The sequence below is a fragment of the Nyctibius grandis genome, chromosome 19 (genome assembly GCF_013368605.1).
Source record: "Nyctibius grandis isolate bNycGra1 chromosome 19, bNycGra1.pri, whole genome shotgun sequence".
Classification (NCBI taxonomy): Eukaryota; Metazoa; Chordata; class Aves; order Nyctibiiformes; family Nyctibiidae; genus Nyctibius; species Nyctibius grandis.
This window is the reverse complement of record NC_090676.1, coordinates 2,406,205-2,433,265: the sequence shown is the minus strand read 5'-3', so window position 1 is coordinate 2,433,265 and position 27,061 is coordinate 2,406,205. Positions and strand designations below refer to the sequence as shown.

Here is a 27,061-nt window from a genome sequence, read left to right as displayed (position 1 = left end):
TATCCTGTAACTTGTTCCTTATCGCCACATTTCATATGTGCTTGACAGCGGGCATAAGAATTACAATCATGGCAATTGTGCTGAAAACATTTGTAATTTAGTTTCCAGCTAGAATCAATTCATAACTAGAGAAAGGGAAGAAGTAGGGAATACAATGCAGGATGCCTTTGTAAATATTTCTTGTTGGCATTATCTATTATCTTCGAATAGATATTTGTCACACATTGCAGAGATGGGAAGAGAGCTATGTACCCATCCCAAATTCCGGGAGCGGAGCAAACTGGACTTGCCAGGGAATGGCATGCACTTATTTGCTTGCTAAGAAAGGCAAATGTTTGTGGCTTCCCTTCATTCCTGCTGCAAACCAGACAGTCCCATCCTGCAGCCTTCACTCATGTAGGTAAGTCTTTGCTGCTCACTGTACATCACGGGTTGAAGATGACTCCTGGTTCAGGGCATATGGTGATATTAGTCCTATAGTGACAACAGAAGCACTATTTTGTGCTGCTTTGGTGATAGCGATTCTGATCCCAGAAAGACAAAGCTGCCACGGCCAGAGTTTGCTGCCCAGAGTGCAAACATGCATGTTTGGTAAATTAAGACCATGGGAGGCATCACTCTCCCAGCCCTGCACTACAACAGGTGAAAAATGTTGCCCAACACTGCTCCCCTGAGGCTGCGAGCACAAGTAGGGAATGGCCAATGCGTGCCCTTCCACCACCGACACCAATCACTGGGCTATCTACCAATTATATGGAAAAAATAAGATTAATATTCTCATTAGATCCTACAATACAGCGTCTGTATAATGGCAACCTCATTGCCCATTAGTGCATGTTTACCAGAAAATAATGGTGCTTATCAGAAGAGACCACTTTCTCCTTAACTGGAAGCGCAAATTATTTAAGCTGAGTTTGCTTTATATTTTCGTACGCTCTGTCCTTCGTACGCACGCACATTTAAGGGCCCATTATCCTCTCATTGATGCAAGAGGGTTATGTATGTAGCTGCCATTAATGGTAATGAAAATGGCTCCTGTTAATCTCTCTGCACTGATAGTAAGATAATAGCCTCCTTATTAACTACGAAGGCCAGGCTAGGCCTTGCACTGCAAACGAGCAGGATATTGTCTCTGTGGGATTCGTATGTAAATGCTAAAGCATTGCTCTGTGCCTACAGTTGATGATTAAAACGAAATTAGCGATAGCATAAACGCGCTCTCCTGGCACATCCCGTACACCTCAGCTTTGGGAGCGTCTCTGGAGAGCGATGGATGGAAGTTCCCCTCAGACACTGTGCGGAGGGAGGTCTGTGGTGTCAGACCATCCCCTCACTCTGCTCCCCTGGCCTAAGAGTAACGTGCAACCTCAGCTGCAAACCCCCCCTCGGAAACAACTGACTGAAAAACACCTCATAATTTGATATAATTCAACTTTACGGACAGCCTCCCCTCAGAACTAAACCATGAAGTGTTGTGGGGTTTGGTTTTTTTATTTTTTCCCAGGCGGGAGCTGAAGTGAGTGGAGCGCGCAAGCAGAAGTTCACTGCAAAGCTTTATTGCGGGTTTGTTTCTGTGTTGTTTCTTCCTTAAATACTTTCAAGCCTGTCTCATGGGGGCCGGGGTTTCGGTCAGGACCCCAGCCCCGCGGCCCCGGTCGAAGCCCCGACGCCCCCCCGCTGTGCACCGGGCCGGGCCTCAGCGGGTTAAGGCGCGTACCCACAATGCCTTGCGGCCCTGCAACGTCGCCAGCCGCGGCGGGGCGGGGCAGCGGCTGCGCCGTGAGGCGCCGGGCGGGACCGGGGCCGGCGGTGCCGCGTCAAGACCCCCGGTGCGTTACCCGGCCCCTTCATGTACCCCCTCCCCGGGCTGCGGGCCGCTCTCTCGGGGCGGTTCGTTCCCCTCTGTCAGCCCCTGCTCGGCGGGGAGGGTTAGGCTGAGCTGGCGGCGCCTCAGTGCCGGCCCGCCTTGGGCCCGGCCTCTCGCCCAGGAGCGTCCCTGAGGGAGGCCGGTGCTCTGCTGGCGTGGCGGGGAGGCCTGAACTTCTCCTCACGACGGCCTTTCCACCCCCTGCCACTTTATCTATCTCTTTATTTTTTTTTTTCTCCTAGAAAGGAGAGGCCGGTGTGCTCGCCGGGACTCGGGCCATGTTCTGAGGGAGGCCGCCAGGACTCAGCTTGGATCCAGGTATCGCAGGTGTGTGTGAAGAAATTGCCCTCCTCGCATCCCCTGTGAAGCTCTTGGTAAGGTGGCTGCGCTTCTCAGTACGCAAAACCACATGACTTTTAAAATCATGCAACAGTGTCTAATATATATTTGAAAGTGAACCTTGGCTGCTCCATGGAGATGAGTGCTGGCATTTGGTTCAAAGTGTTTCTTTGGCTGACAAGGCTTCTGTGGCCTTTTTGCCCTGGTGAGACCCGTAGGGATCCTTCAGACCATGATATCATGCAGGCCACGTCACCTGCCTGATTTTCATATTCTGAATTGGAAAGCTGTTTACAGGCTGGCTGTGTGAATTTGCTGCTGCATCAGAGGAGCAAAGTCCTCCTATGGCTCATTTCCACTGAAGTGTCTAATGCCACTTCTGCCTTTTAGCAAGCTAAAGATTCCTAACATGGAAACTTAGACGGTGCATGTCTAGTTCTTGCTCTGGAAACATTGTTTGGGAAATAAGAGTGTGAGATTGGTCTGTCTGAAGCTGTCTATTTCCACCTTGGAACTCTTTAGTCCAAAATATTTATATTCTTCAATGAAAACTTATTCCTGAGCTAAACTTTTTTTTTTTACTGCTCCTGTCTGTTTACAGATCAAAATAATACATATTTATTTAAGGTGTCTGCAGAGTTGTTACTTCAGTATTTACTGCCTGAAACTTAAGCAGCATAGCGGATACATACTAGGGCTCAGCTTTTGGGTGGTAAACAGTGATAATGTGATAATGTAGGATTTTGTGGCCAAATATGGTTATAAATAGACTAGTCATGTCTAAAGACATTACCTGTTAGAAAGCTTAGAGCGTGACTTTTTCCTTGTTTCCCTTTCCTTCATTTTGAAATGATTTGATGGAGGAGAGAAAGGGGAGAAGCTGGTGGCCTTAGTTACCACCTCCTTTCTTGGATGACGTGGTGTGGATGAAGCTCTGCCTTCCCAAGAGGCAGACGTGGTGGCTTGGTCAGGGAAGTTGTTGCTTCTGGAATGGGTACGTGTTCAGATTGCAGTTAGCTGAAGGTCTTCCGATTAAAAAGTTTTTATCAAAAAAAGCAGTTATGGCAGGCCCAAAGGCAATTGCTTCCTTTGTCAGCTTGGAGTCGGAGATCAGAAACTTGAACTGTTTGTAAGCACTGAAATGGTGTGGATATTGGCTGCTGGGGGATGAATATCTCCTCCTGCTCTGTAGAAGATTCCTGGCTCCTGCAGAATTGGAGTGGGAAGAGGCTTTCCTATTCAGCTCCAGCAACGACCGTTTGCAGTTGAGTCTGGAAGGCCTTTGCATGTAGTCTGCCTCTGTTTGTTACCCTGAATGAAAACCTGGGAAAAAGGAGGAAAAAACGTTAAAGGAAGGATAGTGGTAAGGGGAATGAGCAGGCAGCCAAAGAGAGGGACCTTGTAACTTGTTGGTAATGTACAAGAAGACACTGGGGAAATACAGCCCTGAGGAAGGGGAGTTGGCATGCAAAGAGAATATAACAAAACCAGCAAAGAGGAGGGCCCAAAGTATGCACAATTGTCTGTATGGCTACTACTGCTAAGTTATTTACTTAATTTCAGTACTGCAGAGGGAGAATTTTCCCTTATATTGCCAGGGACAAGTAGTGGAATTGAAGACGTGGACTTTGATTCATGTAAATGTGTTTACGGTCTCTGTTCGGGATGTGAGCAAACATGTTTTATGTGTAGTGCTACCTCCCTCCTTACATGCACATGAGTTATGTAAAACTAAATGTTGTTATTGAAATGCTGTTGGAGAAAGTGTGTTTCATTATACAAGGGGTTGCTTGCCACGCTTTTGTTTCCCTTTTCTGACAGTTACACAATTTCCATTTGCTTATTGATAAAAATAATTCCGTTTAGTTTTAATTTGATGCAGGATGACTAGAAGATTTTACTCACCATTAATTACAGTAACCTTTTCAGTCTAAAACACTGTTTTTTCACAACTTATCTGTTTTTATCTAGTACAGATTAATTAAGATTGAAAGGTAGCATATTCTAAGCATCAGTGAAAACACTGTCCCTTAAATTAACGGAATTAAGCATTCATCAACAAGATGTTTACGAAGGAATAAGTGCTTTAGATAAAAGGCACTGACTTCTGCCACAAATAACTGCTGCTTTAAACAAGGATGATACATAGGTACAATGTTGAGCTTGTTTCTTTCTGAATCATGTTGTCTTAGCTGGTGGTTCGCATAATTGTGTTTATTGTACCACTGCAGTTGCAGTTTGCAGGAGGGCTCTTCTGCTTTAGAGATGTCTAAGAAATTGACATTGTCACATTCATACAAATTTAATGTTTTCTTACCTGTAGCATTTTTTTTTAAATAGCCTTTCTTTTCTAGTTAAAGATATATTCTCCATCCATCCCCTACTGGGTTGCTGCAATTGTATATAACGCTTAATTATTTACCTTCTAGAATTATTGCAAGATTGTTAATCCTATCAATAATTTAAGGATTTACAACTGTTTAGTCAAATAGCACAGTGAGCAAGTGTCAAAGACTTGCATAAAGGTGTTTCTGCCTCTCAGAGCAGTGTTTGATGAAAACATCGAGCTGCTATTTTTTGCTTCGTATCTCAACTGCCCAATGAGCTTGACATTAAGTAGCTGGTGCTGTTTCTAGCCAGCTTGGTGACTTCTCTGTCTTCTATTACATCTTAGAAGTTAATTTTCTGGAGTAGAAATGAAAGGATGGACTGGAAGTAAAAAGGAGGAAGAGATGTTATTTATTTAAAGTTAATTTAAATATCGTACTACCAAATTAGTTGGAAATGTGGGTTCCTTTTTTTAATCTAAATTGCAGTCTAATACTGCACTCTACACTGTTTTTCTTTTAATCCTGAGTGTTTTGTGTAGTTTGTTTTTCCAGGCTATGTACTGTGTGTGAGTCACGTTTTTTACTTAATCTGAATTTTATCTGTAGCTTGATACTGCTCTCTGCTGCTGTGTTTCAAAAATTAGAGTAAGATGATGTGGTCCACCAGCAAGACAGGACTGTTGGAATTAGAATTCTATTTTGTGTAAAAGGTCCCAATAAGTGCCTTATTTTCTTAGAATTAAATGATAAGCAAACTCAATGCTTCTGGAAAATATTCCAGTAAAGCGCTCTTAGCAATGTGTTCAGCGCTCTTAAGTGTAAGAGTTTCTGCCTTTTTTTTTTGCTTAGGTCTGTTTAGTTTTATGCATGTGATCCCGTGTAATCATGATTGTAAAGTGCTTTCAGAAAGGGTAGAGAATGGGTCTGGGAGCAGCATCAAGAAAGAGTCAGTTCTGGTACAACATATGCCACAGAAGGGTTTCCGTGTTTATCACACCCTGCTCCCTCCTCAGCTATGGCTGAATTATACTTTTCCAATGAATGAGTTAAGATGACTAAATCCCCCAAAATGTACAAAGTAAATGGAAAAGTAAGGTTGTGGGTTTTTTGGTGTTTTGTTTGTGTTTTTCCCACCCCCCCCTGCAATTGGTGAGTCAGTGGTTTAGATTTGAGGCTCTTTTTCATAGAGATGTGCTTGTCAGGTACTGAACATCTTACCAATATAAAATCCTTGAATATGACTTGGTTTTTTGTTTTTCTTTTTCTCCCTTTGTAGAATCATGGCAAGTCCAAGAACAAGGAAAGTTCTCAAGGAAGTCAGAGCACAAGATGAGAACAATGTGAGAAAATTACAACCTTCTTTAGATTAGTTTTGTAGAATTGAATTCTCTTTTTCTGTACTCCAGATGTGTGTTGCGGTCTACTACAGCTATCGGCTTTATGGCACTAGTATGGCTGACTAATGATAACATATAAATTTGGATATCTCATATTTGTGTTAGTTCCAGTAACTTTTATTCATAGATGTATTATAATACATTGCTGCATATTTGGCACAAGTCTTTGAGAAGTTCTAGTAATGCTGTAAACCCTGGAGTTGAGCAAGTGATATCTTGGGCACAGCTTAATTAAAATGGTCTATTTCAAGTAGCTTGATTATACGTTACCTTAAATGTGATAGCCCATGGGCAGATTCAGTTTTATTTATATCAATGCATTAAACCTTGAATGGTGATTCCAATCACAAGAAGTTAAGTTGTTGCACTGTATGAGCAATAAAGCTATTTTTAAGAAAAACCTCCGTTTAGATCTGCTATCATTTACTGCCAAACTGTAGTATGACTGAATAAATGTTCCAGACTTTAAATGTTGCATCTTTATTTTGCCAAGGAAACTTCAAGAATTCAGTTTGGTTACTGTCTCCTTCTTCAAAATTTCCTCCTGGAAATGAAATCAAGTTGAATTCTTTGCCTGTTCATTTTAACTCTCTCATCTGTGTTACCTCACTGGTTTTGGTAGTCGGTTCAGTAATTTTTATAATCCAAGTCAGGCAAATTTATGAGTGTTTCCTTCCATGCGGCATAAATAAATATCTGAAGGAAGCTTATGCTGTCAGGGAAGGTGTTTCCAAACGCCAGGTACTCTCCCTTCTGAAATTATTTTCTGCGTGTAATGTTTTCATGATTTGACTTTTTGAACTGCACTGTGAAAACTTCACATGGACAAGTGATGACTGAGGGTTAGAGGTAACTGTTTTTCTCTTGCAGGTCTGTTTTGAATGTGGTGCATTTAACCCCCAGTGGGTGAGTGTCACCTATGGAATCTGGATCTGTCTTGAATGCTCAGGAAAACACCGAGGCTTGGGAGTTCACCTCAGGTCAGCCTTTCAAGCAGATAACGGACTGAGTTGGGTTACCTCAGGGTGCCTTATGGCTGTGAACAGAATGTATTGTTTCGGAAGGGTGTAGAATGCCTCAATTCCAGTATTTCACTGGCAGCTTTGCTTCGTGCTCCTCTCCAAAGTGAGCTTTACTCTGTGCCTTGTCTGTAACTAGTTGGGGCATGTGCTGCAGCAGTGCAGCTATGTTATGCCCAGTTCTAGAAAGCAATGTCTCTAGCTACATCTTGAGGTTGTGCGGTGGTGTTTGGTAATGCTGCACTAGACATTCTACTTTATTCTTTTAATCTTGTGTCATCTTTATCAATTAAAACTGAAGTAGTGCTAGAGCAGCTTGAGAGTTAAGCAAAAAAATCACAGTATGCTTACAGAGTGTTTCTGTAGTGTACACAAGTGTATAGAACAGTTTTATTGTGTTTAGATTTTTTTTTTGGTAATATAAATGATAGTTTTTGTTTTTTTTCCAAGAAATGTGCTCAACTGAGATGGGAGTCTATGGAATAAGAACTGTTATGTGTTCTGGAGACTCACAGTGTGTGTATGTATAATAGGGGCAGAGCATGGGTAGTTACTCAAATGAGAAAGGGAGAGAAAGTCCAGGAGGGAAATCACCAAAGCAAGGAGGCCATTCAGAATTACGTGCTTTGCTTTTCAAGGGCTGATTTGAAGCTCATTAGTGAGTAGAAATTGCATAGGAAATGAGAGTTTGGAACTATTCCATATGTTACATGAAAGAAAAAGCAAAATTACTGAGATGAAGATATGATGAAGGGTATTTCTTTAGGGACAAAAAGGAAGAAATCCATGAAGATACAAGTTTTAAAGAGCCTTCTTGAAGATGATGGCTCACTTTTTTCCTCCCTGTGACCTTGTATTTAACAATAGGGCACTGTTTAGTTTGTTTTTTTTTTTTTTTTTAAATATAGTTTAATGAGCGGTGGCAAGAATTTATGGCTCAAAGCAGAGCTGAGATACTAACTGCAGTCATAAATGCCCTGGGATGAGGTCAGGTTATAGGGTAGGCTATTTTAAACAGTTGAGCTGTCAGTGCCTGTGGTCATTATGAGCAGAAGCATAGCGTGGACAGGAGGTGTCCTTGCAGGTCACTTATGTGTAACGGTGAAAACAAGAGGAAAAGAGTAAAAAAGTATGGGAAAAATTTATTTTGTGTAGTGGGTTAGGTTAATTTCTGGACTTGAAGAAAGCTGCTTTTTCTGTCACTTGCCTTCTGTTAACTGTCTCCTTTAAGTGCCAATACCTGGCTTGACTTTAGCTTATTTCAGTGAGGATTTGAACACTTTCTTATGATGACCTACCTTTCTATGCTTGGAGGGTGTTCTCTAACATGTTTATGCTCCCAGCTTTTGAGATAGGCTGCAATAAGCTTTTTGTCCCTGCTGATGTAGCAGGAAATTACAACAAGCTGTGATACTTTTTTTTTTTAAACTGCTTTTCAGTTTTGTACGTTCTGTAACCATGGACAAATGGAAGGATATTGAGCTGGAGAAAATGAAAGCTGGAGGTAATAGAAAATTTCGAGAGTTCTTGGAGTCTCAAGACGACTATGATCCCTGCTGGTCAATGCAAGAGAAGTACAACAGCAAAGCTGCAGCTCTTTTTAGAGATCAGGTAAGTTCACTTGTGTGCGTGTCCTCATCCCCTGCTCTCTGAAAACATCAAAGTACTTTGGAAGAACTTGTTTCTGAAGGGGAGGGAAGGGAAAGTATCAGCCTTTTGAACCTCTGCAATGGTTCTTGAAAGGGATAAGTCTTAGAGTGCTTCTTCCCAAGTTTTGTGAGAATTTTCTTTAGAAACTTTCTTTTCTGCATTTAGCTGAGGTGGCTCAGACTTTCACTGCTGCAATTTGTTGCAACTAGTTAGTCACTGGAGCTGTCCCAGTCCACAGTAGATAGTTTACTACTTCAGCAGTACAGTTTTATCTGAAGTGATTGTTGGTAAGTCTTTTGTGTATGTAGTAACAAAATGGTAAAGTAATTTGCCTATAAACAAATACATTAGTAGTTGGAATTTCCAGAAATGAAACTACAAACAACTTGAACTCGTGAGCTTAGAGATTTACATGAATACTGTATTTTTATGCTGACCCTGCCAAAGAAGTGGTAAGTAAGAAGGTACCTTCTGTGCTCACTGGGATATCCATGCAGCTTTGAAGTTTGTTGTGTGTGTTGTCTCTTTGCATCTTTAGAAGTTGCTAGGAGTAGGAGACGATTGGCTGAAGTGGAGTATCTTGATGAAAGAATTTATAAGTTCTGTGCTGTAGGCCTTTTAGTATGTGAAATGGGGAACTATAGAGCTTCTGTGGCAAGGCCTTTGAAAATTTTATATTAACTTGCTGAAGTTATGACTTGGCTTGGAGGAGCGGTGTGGGGTGAAGAGATGAAGTCCAGGTCCTTTGTTTGAAGGAGGTAGAGAGAACATTTAAATTCTGTGTATGTTTTAGCCGCCCTATGCTAGAGTATAAATCCACCTCTTTCTGTTCCTCCATTATTCTGTAATTAGTGCTTACATCTCTTTATTAACCTAGTCTTTCCTCTTTGCTTGAAATAAAACCTGTGTTCAATTCCACATTACTAGACTGATACTCAGAAAAAAAGCAATTCCTTGTGAAAACACAAATTAATTGATCTATGCAGCTGGCAGCAAATTGGAAAAATGTCTTATCCTCACTTTACAGGAGCAGTGTGTAACTTGTTTGAAAACTTAGACCTAGCATTCTGATTATTTTCCTACCTCTTCTAGGTAGCTACAGTAGCTGAAGGCAAGGAGTGGTCCATTGAAACTTCTCCTGCCAGGAACTGGACCCCACCTCAGCCTAAAATGTCTCTCTCTTCCAGTCATCGGTATGTATTCTTGTTATGTAATGTTGATATAGCTACAGCAGGATCAAAACCTGGTGTTTGCGTGTCTGCTGGTTTTACTCTGTTGATGGTGTTGTCTGAACAAGCATTTCTTTTGCTGAAGTTAAGGAATATGAGGTAGCAGGGCTTTAATTTCTGTAATAATTCCCACCTCTGCCACCTGAACCTTAAACCATGGCAGAGACAAGTAAGCAAGAGCAGAGGATGAGCCATGTGTTTTTATCTTGACTTGTAATGCACCTGAGACTAGTCATTGTGTCAGTTATGTGTAGTGTGTCACAGCCTTGCCTTAACTTCAATGCTGTTCCAGTTCATGATTGAATGCTGGGGAAGAAGAAACAGACTTTTTCCTTATGGTGCTGATTACTAAAGGGAGCATCAAAGCTGGACCGCAGCAGTTTTGTTTGTCTGCTTTTGCATGTGGTGTTTGTTATTCTTTGCACTAAGGAATCTGGTTAACTGAAAAAGTGATTATAAATCAAGTGAAGGAGTGCTTCATGCCTGGCCGCCATCCAGCAAGTTCAGGGGCAAGCTGTAGTCTGAGTAGCATTGTCTGTGTCTGGGTCTGCTGTTGCTTTATTCATTCAATCCTCCAGTGGCTTTTAGTGGTTGCATTAGAGTTCCCTACTTGATAGACGAAAGAAATAATCGATTTTGCACCTGTATTATGAAGATATATGTCAAGCTGCACTGCTGAGCTAGTGGTTTTTGCTTTACACGGTTTGAGTCTTAAATCTTTCATTTCAGTAGTTCTGCTGGACAATCTCAGACTTCAACTGCCTCGTCTGACAAGGCTTTTGAAGACTGGTTAAATGATGATGTCGACTCCTACCAAGGGTAATGCAATATTTATTAACTTTTTGAGTGACTGGCCCTCTAGCATAACAAAGACTCTAATGTTATACTACAGCTACACAACCGTGATCTGGATTCAGTAGTTAACAGTTACATCTTGTTTACTATTAAAAATATTATGATGATATATGATAAAGGATAAGATGAAGGAAAGTGCCTCTTAATGCATTTGTATAACAAAAATGTTTGAATAGCATTGAAGAAAGAGCTTGTAAATCAAAATGTTACTGTGGTGGGCTCCAAACTAGGGAATTTTTAGTCTATGTAGTATCTTGTAGTGATTTGAGTTAAACAGGGGTGTTTATAAAGCTAACACTGTTTTCTTCTTTCTTTCCCTTCCTGTTTTCCTGTGTCACTTTATTAGGATTTACTCAGGCTTCTGCTATCAGTGATCTGTTAAACCTGGAGAATCATTAAGACCACATTAGCTTGCATAGGGGACACATTACTTTCCTAGGATTCCCCAGTGGATCCTTGTTGGTGTTATGTCTTTGTGAAGTGAGTGGTTTTGTATTTTGGGTGCTAGGTGCTTCAGGACTTTTTTTTTTCCAGGTGTATTTTAAAGTCTGTTAAACAATTGTCGTTCTTTCATGCTCTTCAGTGTTTGTTTAATGGTTTTAATGAATGCCTGCTAATGCAGATACTATTTATTCATTTTCTTATGGTAGTGGCCAAGAGAATCGCTACGTGGGGTTTGGAAACACAGTAAACCCTCCGAAAAAAGAGGATGACTTCCTGAATAATGCTATGTCTTCATTGTACTCAGTAAGGAATTGCTTGAAGCTTTCTGTGACGTGAATTACTATTTTCTTCTATTTTAACCCCCGTTATGGGAGAATATAAACGGAGAAGAGAAACTAAAGACTGCAGGTAGATACAGAGAGAAGTAGAGTATTGGCTGTATTCTCAAAGAATGAAGAAGATACTGATGGACTTTAAAAGGCAAAACGAAGGGAGAAACTTGGGCAAAATTTAGGTATCAGCTCATAGAAATAAGGAAATGAGGGCATAGCAATGGATTAAGAACTAATACTCAACAGGGCCTGGAGGAAAAAAAAAAGTAATTACCTGTTGGGAATAGCAGTTAGGCTGGTAATGCTCTAAATAGATTAACCATATTAGGTATGTTCAGTGGAAAACAACTGATATGTGCGTGTATGGGGATGCCAGAAGCCCTGAGCAGTGATGAAAACATTTGAAATACTTGTGATGGGATGTGAAGAGATAACAGCATATGGTTGAACAGTTGTCGTGATTAAAGTAGAGATAGTGAAAGATACTTTGTTGAAGGAAAATGGGAATAAAGTCAGAGGCAGTCAGGGACATATTGGTGCTTTGATAGGCTGCAGAGTAACAGTGCTGAACAATATTTGGGATTTGGAATCTGAAATATAGTAGGGTTTTCTACCAGAATTAGTGGCCAGCAGCCTTCTGTAGAGCCTCATTGGTCTAAGTATCCATACCAGGTTCCATTGTTTGTTTTTTTTTTTTTTAAAAAAATACAATAATTTCACTAGAATATAATAGAAAAAGGTAATGCCTGAGCCTTTGAACAGTATCCAGGTGATCCCACAGGGTGCTTAGTATAGGTCTGCTGAATATTTTCTAGGTATGTCACAGATTGTAGGGCAGAGAGTTCAGATTAGAAACCACATCTGTATTGCTGATGTGCTAAGACAGCAAAGGAGGGATGACACTGTGTCATCCAAGTTACTGTTACCCTGTATTTGAATAGTGATCTCACTGAAACTTACAATTAAAATGCCCTCTTGTGACCACAGATACACACTACACTGCAATTTTAAGTAGTCTATTATAGTGAGACTGAATATTTGCATGCATATTCATCCTGGTGAGGAAACCAATTTTCCTTCCACTGCATATGATTGTCTTTCCCCACACATGCTACATTTATGTATATACATTATTTTCTGCTGTTAGATATCAGAAGGAGAATTTTCTGTAGAATTCACACCAACTACGCTCTCTTGAGTTCTGTAAAAACAGGTGTAATTTCAGTTTAGGTTTGTCTTGAGTCCCTTGAGACTCTGCTTAACACACAAACTATGAGACACATCACTTTGCCTTTTGTGCACATAGTGACATAATTATCTTTTAGTGTGTCAGCGTAGGACAAGAAAGACAATTAATGAAGAGGCTTCAAAAGGCTAGGCCAAAAAGATTTATTGCTTTTTTTAAAAGGCATTCCCTCAGCATAAATATGTGGTGTAGTCAAATTAAATAGAAGGGGTAATGAGAAAAAGATTCTATTTGCAGCCTTCGTATGGAATTCTACCCAAAAGCTAATATGTTACCAAAACATCCACACTTTGGTGAAATCGAATTGATAAAAGGCAGTGTGGTAGACATGGATATTAACTTTGCATTTGTAGTTTAAAAGATTCTGCAGCACAGTTTAAAATCAGGTGGCAATGATCTGCAAAGAAAAAAAACTTCTGTTTTCTTCGTTCATTATTATATACAAGGAGAACCACAGATATGTTAAAGTTTATTTCTGGGTTTTATCCATTAAAGTATAGTGGGATTTTTTTTCCACTTGTTTTACTGGACAGATTCTGGATGAATGCATTACTAACTGAAATCTAAGCAGTTGAAGTGGTTTTTAATGATTTTGTTAAAAAATAAATCAGTAGAACCACTCCTGCTCTGCTTTCTTTCAGCTGATTTCTTATCAGTACCTGACAAATCAGTAGTTAGAAGAAATCTTTGCCTGTTCATTACAGAGAAGTCTTTTAATAAATAGCCAATGGTTTTCAGATCTTCCAAGAACCAATAGGGCAAAATAAAGTTTTGTTTCTTTTGTTTTTAAAGGTAAAATTTGCAGGAAATAAGCAGTTGAAGCTCTATTATGAAATGGAAAATTGCTGAATGGGCATTTTATGAATTGCTGCCTCATGTTTTTGAGCACCAAATCTTGTTTTCTCTTCAGATTTATCCAGGCATACATTTTAGCTGCTCCTTGATTATTTTTTTTTTTTTTTACCATCCAGTGCTTACTTGTTGAAAAGCCAATCTCTAGTCACTGAAGTTTATTGTCTTTTTTTGTTCTCTTGCTTTTCTTTGGGGGAGGAATTTTTTTTCATGGAGCCATTTTTAGTAGAATAACAGCTGAAGTGCTCAGGTTTGTTCAAATTGCAGCTGTTTTGACACAGATAATGGAAGTTCATTGCTATATTACTGTTAAGTGAGAAACTATAATTTTTGCAGTTACTAGTGAGTAAATCTTATTACTACAGGACAAGCTATCAGAGAACATTTTTACTTAATTTAACATGTAATAGTGAATACTTGGTTATTCACTATTATTCACACATAACTTATGACATTCTCACTTTCTTTAAAGGGATGGAGCAGTTTTACCACTGGAGCAAGTAAAATTGCCTCAGCTGCTAAAGAGGGTGTAAGTAAACAAAATGTATTTCACTGTAATTCTTGTTAACTCTGAGATTCTGTTAGTGTTCTAGTAGTGACATATCTTTAAAAGTATTACCAAGACAAACTGCATTTCCTCTTTGTGTATCTTTGCCTATGGCATATAAAATAGATGAATATTGAATACAGATCCCTAGGTCTCATGTTTCTAGATGGACATTCTTCTAAATTTGGCCACTGGATGTAAGCATCAAGAAAGAACTCAATTGCCATTTTTATGCTCCCTTGAGAAACAAACTTTTTTTTTTATAAAGCAGAAATTTCAGTCTATGCCAAGTAAGGCCAAATTGCATTCTTCAGCAGGAATTTAATACCAGTTCACAAATTGCTGATGGTTTTATATTTTTTTTCCTTCTTTTGCCAGCTTTCTAACTACAGCATTTTTGTCAGTTTAAATAGAAAGCTTGTTGGGCAGAGGTTGTGCCCAGAGGGACATTTGGGGAAAAACTGAGGCATGGTCTTCACACTCTGCACGTTCTGCAAATGTGCATGCTTAGGTGACAGTCGTTCGGCTAACTGTAGACTGAAACCAGAGGAATTCAAAATTTATTACATTTTAAGTAGATGATGGTGGAAAGAGGTTAAATGTGGGTTTTTTTGTGAAAATAATGCATTATAACTTTTTTCAATTTTGCTTAGCGTTCTTCCAAACTTTTATGAGCATAACAATTATGTCTCAAGAAAAATACTTTGGGTGACATTCTAAGAGTCAAAAATATTGGTACTCATCTGCAGTGGCCCACCAAGGTCTAGTCTATGTTGAAGACTCACTCTTCCCCCTGTTGTAAGCTGAGAAAGACCAATGCTTTCGCAGAGCAATGTGGGATACCAGAGGTGGTGATATGGATATTCTCTGTTCACTGTGAAATTCTGGTCAAGGTCCATTCATCTTGGAGAGGATCATGCAATGCTTCTAAATGTGTGTGTTTACTAGGAATAAAGCCTTTGATTTTTAAACTTGAATATATTTGCTTTTCACAGGCTACCAGATTTGGAACTCAAGCAAGTCAAAAGGTGATTATAGATTTAATTCTGTCTTATTGACTATAATTGGCTTTAAATGTTATGTATTTGCCTGCACCAATTGATTTAGACTTGATCATCAACAGACCAGTGTGTTTATCCTTCATAATAAAAATAAAGTGCGTAGTAATTTTTAGGTTCTAGCTTTTATTTCTGTGGGAATTGCAATCAACTGCAATGATCAAATTAAGCAAGAAATAAACAGTGATACTCTGCTGTGTATAACTGTGGGCTGTATTGCAGAGGCAGTAGGATGAAATGCTTTATTCATGCTTGCGGACTTAAAATACCTTTATTTTATTTTTATGAACCTTAAAGGTGGTCTGTCATGAGGTTGTTTTCTTGGTGATATAATGCAAGCCATCTTTCCATTGCTAAAGCCCAATAAGATATTACAAATGTGAGCTGCTTAATATTGTTATTAAATTAACTTGCTTGTGTGTGTTTTAAAAAGCGGCAATTACAAAAGCATTTCCCCTTTCAAACTAGGGTTAAAACAGAGACAAGTCAGACACAAATTGCACAGAGCTCTGCCATAAGCAAGATCTGTTTGCAAGCAAAAGTTTTAAATTCAAATGTAAAAATGTGTAAAAGAATAGGATTCTTAGTGTGCCAAAGTTCTGAGTGAGAGAAGGCTTACCTATATTAATGTATGATATAGGGAGTTTTACTCTGAACTATAACTCTTTTTGTATGTATAGCATTAGCCTGGTGGGCTTTCTGGTACTCATAGGATGCTGTTGCTCAAAACAAATGTGAAACTGCAGGTGTTGGTGTCCAGACAGATGTGTGCAGTAGGATATTAATGCTCCAAACAGCAAACCAAACTTGTGAATATTTTGCAACAAAAATGTCTTGTTAAAGCACCCAAACTTGATACTTAGAAGCTTTAAAGTATTTGCTGCTTAGCTTATGTAAGAAAAACTAAGTGTTTTACAAGTCTTCCTCTTTCACTCCTTCTGGCAGTTTCCTTTTTAGAAAACTGTTCTTCTTTAATATTATCAGCAAATGTAAATATAATACTAAGTGTAAAAGCTCCTCACATCTACTGACAAGGACCACAGCAACCTGGTGCTCTAGAGTCTAAGCTGTGTTACTGAAGCTTAAATTTTGTTCCTGAAACATCTGATCTTGTTCTCTGTAGAACAGATTTAGCATCTTTTTGATGTAATACGTAGTTTAAAAGTATATTTGGTGTCCAGTGACCAAACATATTCACTGTTTGTCTTGTCAGTAGATGTTAAAGTTGGAAAAGGTTCATGCTACTTAACTTGCCTGAAAAAATGCTGCCAATTTTTTGCTAAAAGCTGCTTCTACCTTCCTTGCTCTTTCTCTTCTGCTGTCTGGGTAAAGTTTTGGGGCTACAAGCAGCAGCCAGAGCCGGTAACGCCCTCACATATATTCTTGTGCATGGACTCCTTGTTGCTGTTCGTGCTGAATATGTGCATTTGCTCTTGAGCTGTCTTTTCTTTTTTTGCCTTAAGTCAAATCTGTGTAGAATAATGTTGTGTGTTTCATACAGTAATGTTTCCTCAAACCTATTTAAAATAGGTTAAATTGGATAGAGATATCCAAGCTCTGCACACTCAGAAAATGTGCTGTGCTTTTGTCCATGCTCTTCATAAACACAGATGACTTCAGGATTTCCGTTTGCATGTCTGATCCAGGAATGCACTATAGCAAGAACTGCCCTGGGGGGTTGTTTGAAGGCAGACGCTTTAATAAATGCCCCATTATGTAGTGTGTGCAGGGGTGGTTAGGATGCTATCCTAAATTCAGCAATAGTAAAGGTGAAGAAGCAATTCAGTTGGAAACACAGTTGTACCCAAATCTTTATTTACAAAATTATGTGGTTGAGTAAATGGGATAATATAAGAATTCTTCCTGATTCTAGCAATGACTTCACTTAGCATACCTGAACTGTTAGTGTATTGCACTCTTTATTATATAACATAAACGGTTTACCAGGTTTAATAGACTCTGAAGGATTTTTCAAAGATGAAAAAATCCCCTTTCTTGTTTAAGAAAAACACTTTCTAGCCTCCCTTCCAATGGAAACAAGCCTTATGTGATTTGCATTGATGTTTCTTAGTAGGTGGAAATGGGGTTACCTTTTGCCTTTATCTTCTCTAACTTCTGAACTAGTAGGGAGTAGAAGTATTGGAGATACTGGTGGTTGGGTAGAGGGGAGATCCTAGTAGTGCTGTGGCTAAGGGAAAAGCTTTTGAGACACCTGGGAGTCTGTGGAGGAAAGATGCTCAAGGTGCTCCATCCTCCGGAAGAATATGAATGAAGGCTCCCACCCTAACCAATGTTAGTGATAAGATATAAACTCTTAGGAAATGAAACTTCATTAGACTCTGCTAGTGTTTCGGAATAACGTTTGTCTTGCAAGCAAATTGGCCCTTTTGGATTAATTGGGCTAATTCAGAAAGTAATCAGTATAATGCAGATTCTGAAGGAGAGTTTAAATCGATCAAAGTCTTACTACGATAGTAGGGAAAGGAATGATTTCAAATGAAACATTTGCAAACCCTGCTGTCCCTGTCAATATTGACTTATGAAAGTAATTTTGTGACTTATACCGTGGGCTTACATTTCTCTAAGATGTCTCTGAAGTATAATATCCTTGTACTTGTTCTCGATTGCAGTAGATTTCTGAAGTTCATTGTTTTCTCTCCCTGCAAACCTGGAGCTGTAAAAAAGATTACAAAAATCTTCTGTCACAGCTTTGCCTCTTGTGTATTGCTTAGAAATAATGGGGCTGTTATTAATAGATGACAGTTGCAGCACTGCAAGATAGAAGAATTGGTGCAAAATTGGCCAAAAAGATCTAATTCTACAGGTAATGCCATTAGTAAGGAAAAATAAGGGTGGATGAGGTCAGTTCTTCCAAATATTCAGCTGAAGGCATTAGCAGGGGGCCCATCTTCTAGGCTACTGCTGGTTGAACCATTGCTTCTGCTTCCAGTGCAAGGCTGGACTTTGCTTGGGCTCTGGGCATCTCCAACAACCTATTGCCGTGTGGATCCATTCTTAATTTATTTTCTTTTAATGTTTTCTGCAGCACTGTGCTGTGTGTGCTTTTCAGCTCTTTCTGCTTGTATGAATCAAAGCTTAAGGCTTCACGTGTTTTTGGAGATACTGCTGAGAAATTAGCCTGCAGAAAATTTTGGCTGTGTTTTTTTAGTTTTATATAACTGACTTTGTTTTTGTTTTGCTTTTAAATAGGCGTCAGAGTTAGGTCAGACATTAAATGAAAATGTTCTCAAACCTGCCCAGGAAAAGGTAACTTTGGAACTAGTACATTACTTGCAGAATATGGTTATGCTGATTTAGGGAGTGATTGTTTCCTCCTGCCACAAATGCCTAGTTTGTCAGTACATCCTTTTTTTTCATATACTAGCACAACAGTAAAGGGAAAAAATCAAATAACTCAAAGCTAGTATGTTACTAAGGAAAGGTTAATGAGGGCAATTTCCCTCCACCAATCTCTCCCATGTCCACAAGAGTCTGTTACATTCTTCCCTGTTAGATACCAATTTATAGATTTCATGCTTTCGACAATGGAAGGTGGGACAAGATGAAAATGGACCATAAATGGGTATAAAAATCAGTTTTTGAAAAAAAAAAACCCCAACTATTAGTAGTACCTTTGAGTGCCAGCGTTGTTTTAATTCAGCTAAGCATCTGTAGTTCATCTGCCTCATTGGGGGCAGTAGAATTTGGGACAAAGTATATGGTTAAGGTGAATGGGGACAGGTTATCAACAGAAGTAATGTGTTCTTGCAGCCTTTATTTGGTATTCGTTCAGAATATTCTGGTAGTCAGTTAAAACCAACTTCATACACAGTGTGGTGTAAAGTTACATTGTGATTAGTTGTTCTAGTTGCTGTATTGTTTCTAGAAAACTAGTTTGAAGCAGATTTTCATCTTCCCTTTACAATTGTTAGTGACCAAAAGTATGTGGCTAATGGCACTTCCAACAGCAGTTGGGAGATAGCACATGGGCTGACCTGAGTGAATAGTCACTAGTGGGCATGTAAAAAGGGCAAGGCAGTCCTCATAAGTGACTAGTGATCACTGAAACTACAAATTTTAGATTCTCCCTAGTGTCAAATGTTGCCTTCCTGTTTCATATGTTTAAAAACAGTGTACTTTGACATCTTCCCCATTTGGCATGCGTTTGTTCTGTGCTTCTGGAATTTTGGATCAGCTCCAAAATTTTGATGAAGTCTTTTCTGAGAATGTGGTGCTCTACTTACCTACGTACCTTTTCCCAAAATATATTGGTTTTGATAAAGCAGACTAATTTTGCTCTTGTAAGAGAAGCAGTGCCACCACTTTGGGATATAGATTAATTTTCGATTTGAAAAGAAGGGTTTAATCACATTACAAAATAATTTTCTTGCATTACCTTTATTAATTCAACACTCTTTACATAGCAGTTCAAACCACAGGAGAAGACTCTAATCGGTTTCCTATTCCCTAGAATTATCCACAACTTCAGAGTGCTTAGATGCATATTTTTAGGGCTATTTTTAGGGTGCATTGCCTTGAGCTGATTTTTACTTTGTAGGACAATTTAATGAGGAATATTACATTCTATATTAGAAAAAAAAAAGACCCATTTCCCTTAGGATGTTGTGCTGTTAGTTCTAAATAAGTGTTACTTTCTGAAGGAAATATATGTGCCAGGCAGTGAGCACTGAATAAAGTCACTTGCTTTGGAGCAGCTGCCGTTTATTAACTGGTGAAAGACCAATTGTATTCTGGTTGACCAAAGTTCAAAGCCCTTTTAATATTTAAATAAGCATGTATAAAAGATAGATAATAAAATGGATCTGATAGGTTTTTAATCTCTCAAACAAAATCTTTTTATATAGTAAAATGTATTTATAAAGTGTCATGTTTGCTGATTTTGTTGTATCAGTGTTTTTATGCTCAGCATTAGTGTAATGATACCTTCCCCAAACTGTGTGTGTATCAGTAGAAAATTCCCACAAACTTCAAAGGACTGAAGTTAAGAGATCAATGGACTTTATATGTCATTTTCTTAACTTTGTTAGCTTTTACTTAAGTATATTTTGATTCAGTTTGGGTTTTTTTTTTACACGTTTTGTTTGTAGCTGTTAAGCACAAGTAAGTTTGTCTTAAGGTTTCAGTAATACTTTGTGTTATGACTAATTACCAATACTTTGATTCACGTAGGTGAAAGAGGGGAAAATATTTGAGGAGGTCACCGTGGGGGTATCACAGCTGGCCAGCAAGGTATGAAGTGGCCTGCCTGCCTTTGAGGAGGCCGAACAGCAAGCCAGTCTCCATATTCTTATGGCAAGTTTGCAGTGAAACAAAACCTGAGTGCAGCTTTAGCCTCTGCTTGTGTTGAGTACAGAAATTTTGAAAGTGTGATTTTTCAGTAAGCAGTACTTGTGTTGGGGTGTTAAAAACATATATAGGTACGATGTACTCCTCGTAATAGTTTCACCAAGGGCATGATGAGGACTTATAAGACAGCCAGTGTCCCAAATGCAAAAAACAAATGTCTGCTAGAGAATATGGAGACAGCTTGCATTATGTTTGTACGGTTAAACTTACTAATATTCTGTACATTTTTTCTTTCTCTTCTTTTGCTGTCATTGCTTGCTAATGTGGTAAGTGCTCTCTACAACTGCTAAGTACAGAAGTCTTGCACAATCAAATACCTATTTTGATAACTTGTATGGTGTTACCTAAGAGGATCTGTCTTTCTAGCACTGTGAAAGTCAGCAGCGGGAGCTCTGTCATGTACCAGCTTGGTGCCTTAGATGTTGGGAGTATTTGAATAAAATAAGTGATGTTACCTGTTGTGTTTAGAGCCTGGCAACTTTAAGTCTGAATTCTGGGATTCATCCTCTGTATCTGTGACTTAGAATAGTGACTTCCGTGGGTGTCACTTCAAAATTTGTGTTTCTTATCCAGTGCCAGTCCATTATAATAACCCAAAGGATTCTCCTAGCAGTCGTGTTTATTCTAGAACTCAACTTTTGGCCTGTTTTACATGGGCAGTGAAATTATACTGCTGAAACAGGGTGAAAGTAGTTTTGTAGAACAGCAGAAATATAAGTACTAGTTACATGAATCGTAGCATCAAAACATCAGTGCTATCATTAAGTTTAATTTTATGTAAGGAGTAATCCCATCATCTTTGTCAAGGAATTCCAGGAGAAAATTCAAAAGCTGTTGTTGACAGTGATGGGTAAAAAAGCTGAACTCAACCTACTTTTCACAGCTTCCAGCAGCACGATGCTATCAAATGTGCGTTCTTTACAACAACCATGTAACTGCCCATCAAAAATACTAATAAGTTGCGAGTGAAGTTTTCTGATGAAATGTGTTCTCTTTATCTGAACACGCAGAGGAACGTGTCATGGCTTTTGCTGTTGGACTTGGAAGAGGTGTTCGTTCAGTCCAGATGAATGAAGCGTCTTTCTTTTCCTCTAGGTTCAGGGAGCTGGAAGTAAGGGATGGCGAGACGTCACCACTTTTTTTTCTGGCAAACCAGATGATAATTCTGAAAGGTATTTTTTTTTGTTATTATTTTCTGTGTCTCTCTAAACACATAATTTTATCTCTTCTATGTCCTCTGCAGTGTAGTAGTAGCAATTAATTTTTAAACACAAAGAAATTATTCTGTCTTTGCTAATAGTCTTCCTGTGTGTAATATGGGAGGAATTCAGTCTGTTTATGACAGTTGTTAAACAGAACGAAATACTGCCTGGCACCTTGGTTTTAAATGTTTTCCAAATGCAGGCCTATTAGTACTTTAGGCAGTTAACAAAAATCTGTGAATTGGAATATAAGCTTATGCCATTCGGAGCAACATATTTAGTTGTTCTGCCTTCATCCTCAGTTTTTGTTTAAGCAAAGGGCAGTAGAATTATAGTTTTGCTTGTTTGTGGTCATTTATTTTTATTATATTTGTCATAACTAATTTATTTCTACTTTCCTTTATTTTTTTTTCCCTGTGTAAAAGACCAGCTGAGGGAGACAGCTACCAGAACAGTGGAGGGCATGGCTACCAGAACAATGCTGTAGATCAAAGCTTCTGGGAGACCTTTGGCAACTCGGATCCACCAAAAGCTCATAAATCTCCAAGCAGTGAGAGCTGGACCTATGTGGACAATTCCACAGAGAAGAAGAGCTCTGATAGCTGGGACGTGTGGGGCTCAGGAACAGTCTCCAACAACAAGAACAGTAACAGCGACAGCTGGGAAAATTGGGAGACCAACTGGGAAAACACAGGAGGGGAGAGCAAGACCAAAAAACCTCCTAAGGCAACAAAAAAGCCGCCTTCAGCTGATGATGGGTGGGATAACCAGAACTGGTAGAACTCTGTTAACCCCGTTCTGCACAGCTAGGAAAGGGAGGCTACGCTGGCTGATTGAGGGGAGAAAGTTTTACACGCAACTGGAGTATCTTGGCTGACCTTAATGATCTGTTACTTCTGTGCTTCCCATTCATTCTCCTTTCTTCTCTCCTGGATTAGGAAAAAAAAAAGTAGCATCTGAATCTTTTATTACATAAAGGTGGCTCTCCCTTTTTTAAGGATAGTGATAACTATGTTCTCCTTGCATTATTGAAGCTGGATGCTTTCTTAACACGAATGTTCAAAGGAAAAAAATCAGTGCAAGCACACTTTCATGGCACAACCTTGCATGTGGAGGTTAATAGGTATTCATCCAGTCCTTGTTTAATTTGAGAGGACCTGAGGTGTTTAATGCAAACAAAGGACAGGGTGTGTCTTGGAAAGATAGCCATTAAATAAGCAAACTGCCACCGAATAGATCTAGTTCAAATGCCTTATGGATTGCTCTGACCATGTTAAGTCTGGCAATTCAAGATGGTCTTTAAGATACTTTTTATTGGAACTTTGTTTTTAAACTTTATTTTAGTCCTTTAAAACTTATTTTCTCCCCTTAGAATTAATAAGGAATCTAAAGCTAGATAATTATTTGTGTAAACTCATAGTTTTAACCTGACCTATGAAGGGATACCTAGAGTGGCTCTACTTGCCCTTCTTGCTCAATGGGTTAAGAGTTTTCACAGTGCAGCTCTCCTACACAGTCGAAATGCAAAGCTGTGGCGTTCTCCTTCCTTACCTCTGCCCTTCCCCCAGTTTGAATATTTTATATCGTCTGGTTTTTCTCTTTCTTCCATCTACCCATCTATTTTATCTGTTCTGATAAAAAATGAAATCTTTTTGCTTCTTACGGCCTTTTGGACATCTGTTTGGCAACTTGGCAGTGAAACAAATTTCTAAAAGAGATTCCAGTAAGAAAAAATGGGTGGAAAATATGAGAACATTGAGGAGAGAGGCTGGCAACAAGCCCCTTTCTAGATGAGTAGATGTCTGGATTTAATAGTAAAATTCAAATTAAGCAGATGTTTTCCAAATTAATCTTCAGTATGTCAGACTGTATCTCTGTTTCTATCATGTATTTCTCCACACTTTCTCCCTGGATCTTGTCAAAGAAACACTATTTCAGAAACTTTAGAAATTCCTTGTCAGCATTAAGGAACGGAATAGAAGATTCAGTTATGTCTCAGTTTTGACCCAGCAAATTGCTTTACGTGACACAAACCATAACTTCTATAGAAGAACTGTGACATTAATGACAAAGGTGTCCCATGTATCCCATTTTATTTTTGGGAGTGGGTTGTAAATGTACACTCAGCCCGAAAACAATCAGCTCACTTGAAAACTTCAAATCATGATGTCTTATGTAGTCTGCTCTACTACCAGCATGGCGTTCCTTATGGTGAACCCCATAAATGTTAATACGTACCTAAAAAGCCTTTTCTTTTTAAAATTAGCTAATTAGTTCAAGCGAACAACCAACCCAAGTTGTCAAAGTTACCTTAAATAATGCTTCATTTCCTTTTCTCTTCGCAGAGGTTTTTGAGCTTGTAGTAATATCAAGCGGTTAAAAAGGAAGGAAAATCATGAATCAACTCAAAAGTAGCAGATTTTAAAGGCTTGAGTCTAAGTAGAAGTAGCTCTATTTATAGCCTGATTCTGTATTTCTATTAGTAGGATCTTTCAGAAGGTGAACAAAATATTTTTCTAGTCTTCTCTAGCCCTGTCCTGCAAGACTCGGCATTTCTTTTTTCCCCCTGCTTCTCCTGACAGCGTGGTCTCTGAAGCTGCTGCAGCAGGACCCAGTGCTTCTCACAACCCAAGCACTACTCCAGGCTGAGCCATGCGAGGCACCCAAGGTGTTCTTGCTGACACGCTGACCCTCTGGAAGCGCTGAAGACACGAGAGATCTCTGTTTACAATGCTGCTCGTGGTACCATTGGCAGACGTTTACAGCGTGACTGTACAACAAGGATTTTGTTCTGCTTTTTCTCCAGTTCCAAACATCCCTTTGTCATAGCTTAATTGCATGTCAAACCTAACTTTGTATTTTTATGCATACACCTCTGTTGCCTACTTGTCATTTGTCCGCTGCCCAGTGCGAAGCTGTGGTGCATGTACCCTGGAGGCGGTGCTGTGTGATTCTGTGGAGTGGCACTGCCCAGCCCTCCACTAACGGTTAGTCCTTGTGAAGTGTTGCAGTAGCGGTAAAAACGCATCCGATGGGTCGCACTGTCTGACTGCTGGTGTCTGTCTGCAGTGATGTGAAGCTGATCCAGCTTCCCGTGTACAAATTTATTACAGTTTCTCTTTCATAAACCTCCTGAAATAGCTCCTAGCAGGATAAGCTTTATTTCAGTCCATTCAACCAACAGTATTGTGGTGCGTATGTGTATGTTCTCAGCTGTGTGGTTTGCCTAGGAGAAAACTGGTTGATTTATAGATCACTTGCAGCTACAATTGCCATGAGCCATTTGCTTGTTCTTCTGGGTTTATTTTTGTATCTCTTGACACTTATATGTTCTAAATTAAACTAAGCAGCCAGAGCCCTACTCGGGCAGAAGCTTTGGGTAATGATTTTTCTTCTGGTTGAGGAGACAGTGACAGAACAGTTGCCCTCTCTCTTTTTGCAGTGCTGCAGAGAGGCAACAAAATGCTACAACTCCCAGAAAGGTGTTACTGGAAGATACTGAAAACCAATATAATGGCAGAAAATGTAACTGCAGCCACAAAACTGGTATACCAGCTGGTCTCAGTTTGACAAAAATTGGGGTTTTTTTATGACTTGTCTGAATATGAACGTTTTACCGTGTCTTACGGAGGAGAGGAGGAAATGAGGGCATTTTCTTTGCAAAGCCTCTGGTTTATTGGACTTTTTTTGGAGTAGATGGCTGGGAAGTTTCTGCAGTTTGGTGGAACGCATGCAATCTAGTTGCATGCGTGGAGCGAGTGTTTCTGAATTAGACTTTTTTTTTTTATCCCACCTGCTCTCCCCAATTCCTCTTTTTTTTTTTTTTGGCCCTATGGTGAGCACTGTAAACATGCATTGAGTGCAGCCTGCTGGAGCTGAGGCCAGATACTTGAGGGAAGGTATTGCCGTGAATCTGAGTGAGCACGTGGATGGCAAGGCTTTCGTGTCACTGTGTGCCTCACCTGTTTGGTGGGTGGAGAGGGCTCCACTTGCCTTTCCATCCCACACCGTGTATTAACAATTTTAAGTCGTACAAGCCAATTGCCGGGAGAGCGCAGAAGGTGAAATGACTACTGCAACAACTGGACATTGTAACGTTTGGTTTCCTGGTGTTTCAAACTGGTTTATTCCTTTGTATGGCTTCAACTTTGGAAAATACAGAGCAGCTGGATTCCTACAGGTAGTCTGAAGTAAGAAAAACTTCAAGATATTCAAACTAAGTGCCACTTGTAAAAGAGCGAAAGTCCTAGAGAACGTTCCCGAACCAGGAACCTAATCCTAGGAGTTAGGGATTATTTAAAAACCTTTCATTTGTGTCTTGAAACCTGTTAATAATTATAACATTTCAAGTAGTGCTTGGCCAGCTCTCCCTCGTAGTTGAGACCTCAAGGATAATGCTGCTGCTTTTATTTTCCAGGCCGGACTGTGTAACATTCCATGGGTTCATAGTGTATTTATCAGTGTAATGATCTGTGCAATAATTTAACAAGTGTAGGTAAAACCTTTGTTGTTTAATCCAGGATATATTTAAAGATACAGTGGTCCTCTTGGAGAACGGCAGTCTACCAAGGTATTTCAGTGTTCACCTTATTTTGGCAATATTAAATTTCAGTAACCCTATTAAGAAAGGCTTGAGCAATCAGTGATTTAAACAGAAATCAAGAAACATTTCCGTGTCCATTATTAGAGTTTGGTTGTAATGGCTTAGTGACCTCTAATTGTAGAGCCCTCTTTCATTTTCATGCCAGCAGAAAGTTGGTCAGGATGGAGTACTGTATCTTTAATTTTCCTGATGTGTTTTTTGTGAAGTTCACGGGAATGGCAATTTCAGTGAACACTATTCATTGTTCTGTAGAGTGGTACCGGACTTGGACTGCAGTGTCATCTTTTAAAGAGCATTATAATAAAGCAAAGAGATATGGAGCAGAATGGTGTTCAGCCCTTTTTCAGGAGACTTCAGCTGATTTTAAACCCACGTGCATTAGTACAGCTTGTGTGGCCTTTTGGATGAAGGAAGTTAGTTCTTCTCACAGGGTAGGCTCAAAATGCTTCATAATTAAGAAAGTAGGAAGGTACTGTTGAAATAGGAGTATAAAATTGTCTTGTTGGAGGAGAGTTAACTGCCATTAATAGCACGAATGTATGTCCTGATGTGCTGGTGTCGTGCGTATTCTTCACTGCCAGTAATGAGGGAGAAAGGAAGCTACCAATGACAACAGAGCCAAAACCAGGTGTTTCATCTCTGTGTTTCATTGGAGTTTCGTAGTCTTTAATTTAATTTAACTTTAAATGCTAATTTAAGATCTATTTGAATTAGAAACAGTTTT

The 27,061-nt window shown here is 39.4% G+C and overlaps 1 protein-coding gene across 4 annotated transcripts; it reads left to right on the top strand.

The window, feature by feature from the left end:
• The first annotated feature begins 1,752 nt into the window (after nt 1-1,752).
• Nucleotides 1,753-26,687, top strand: ARFGAP1 (ADP ribosylation factor GTPase activating protein 1). Of its 4 annotated transcripts, none has more exons than XM_068416347.1 (14): nt 1,753-1,829; nt 2,110-2,185; nt 5,813-5,876; nt 6,804-6,913; nt 8,392-8,563; nt 9,695-9,795; nt 10,561-10,650; nt 11,337-11,433; nt 14,033-14,089; nt 15,103-15,135; nt 18,376-18,432; nt 20,356-20,415; nt 21,628-21,704; nt 22,160-26,687. In XM_068416347.1, the coding sequence occupies exons 3-14, from the start codon at nt 5,817-5,819 to the stop codon at nt 22,512-22,514; spliced, it is 1,269 nt and encodes a 422-aa protein (XP_068272448.1). In that variant the 5' UTR covers nt 1,753-1,829; nt 2,110-2,185; nt 5,813-5,816; the 3' UTR covers nt 22,515-26,687. The 4 variants fall into 4 exon arrangements, with proteins under 4 accessions (XP_068272448.1, XP_068272447.1, XP_068272449.1 ...); XM_068416346.1 differs by having other exon boundaries at nt 2,110-2,194; XM_068416348.1 differs by having other exon boundaries at nt 2,110-2,241; nt 10,564-10,650.
• The last annotated feature ends 374 nt before the right edge of the window (nt 26,688-27,061 follow it).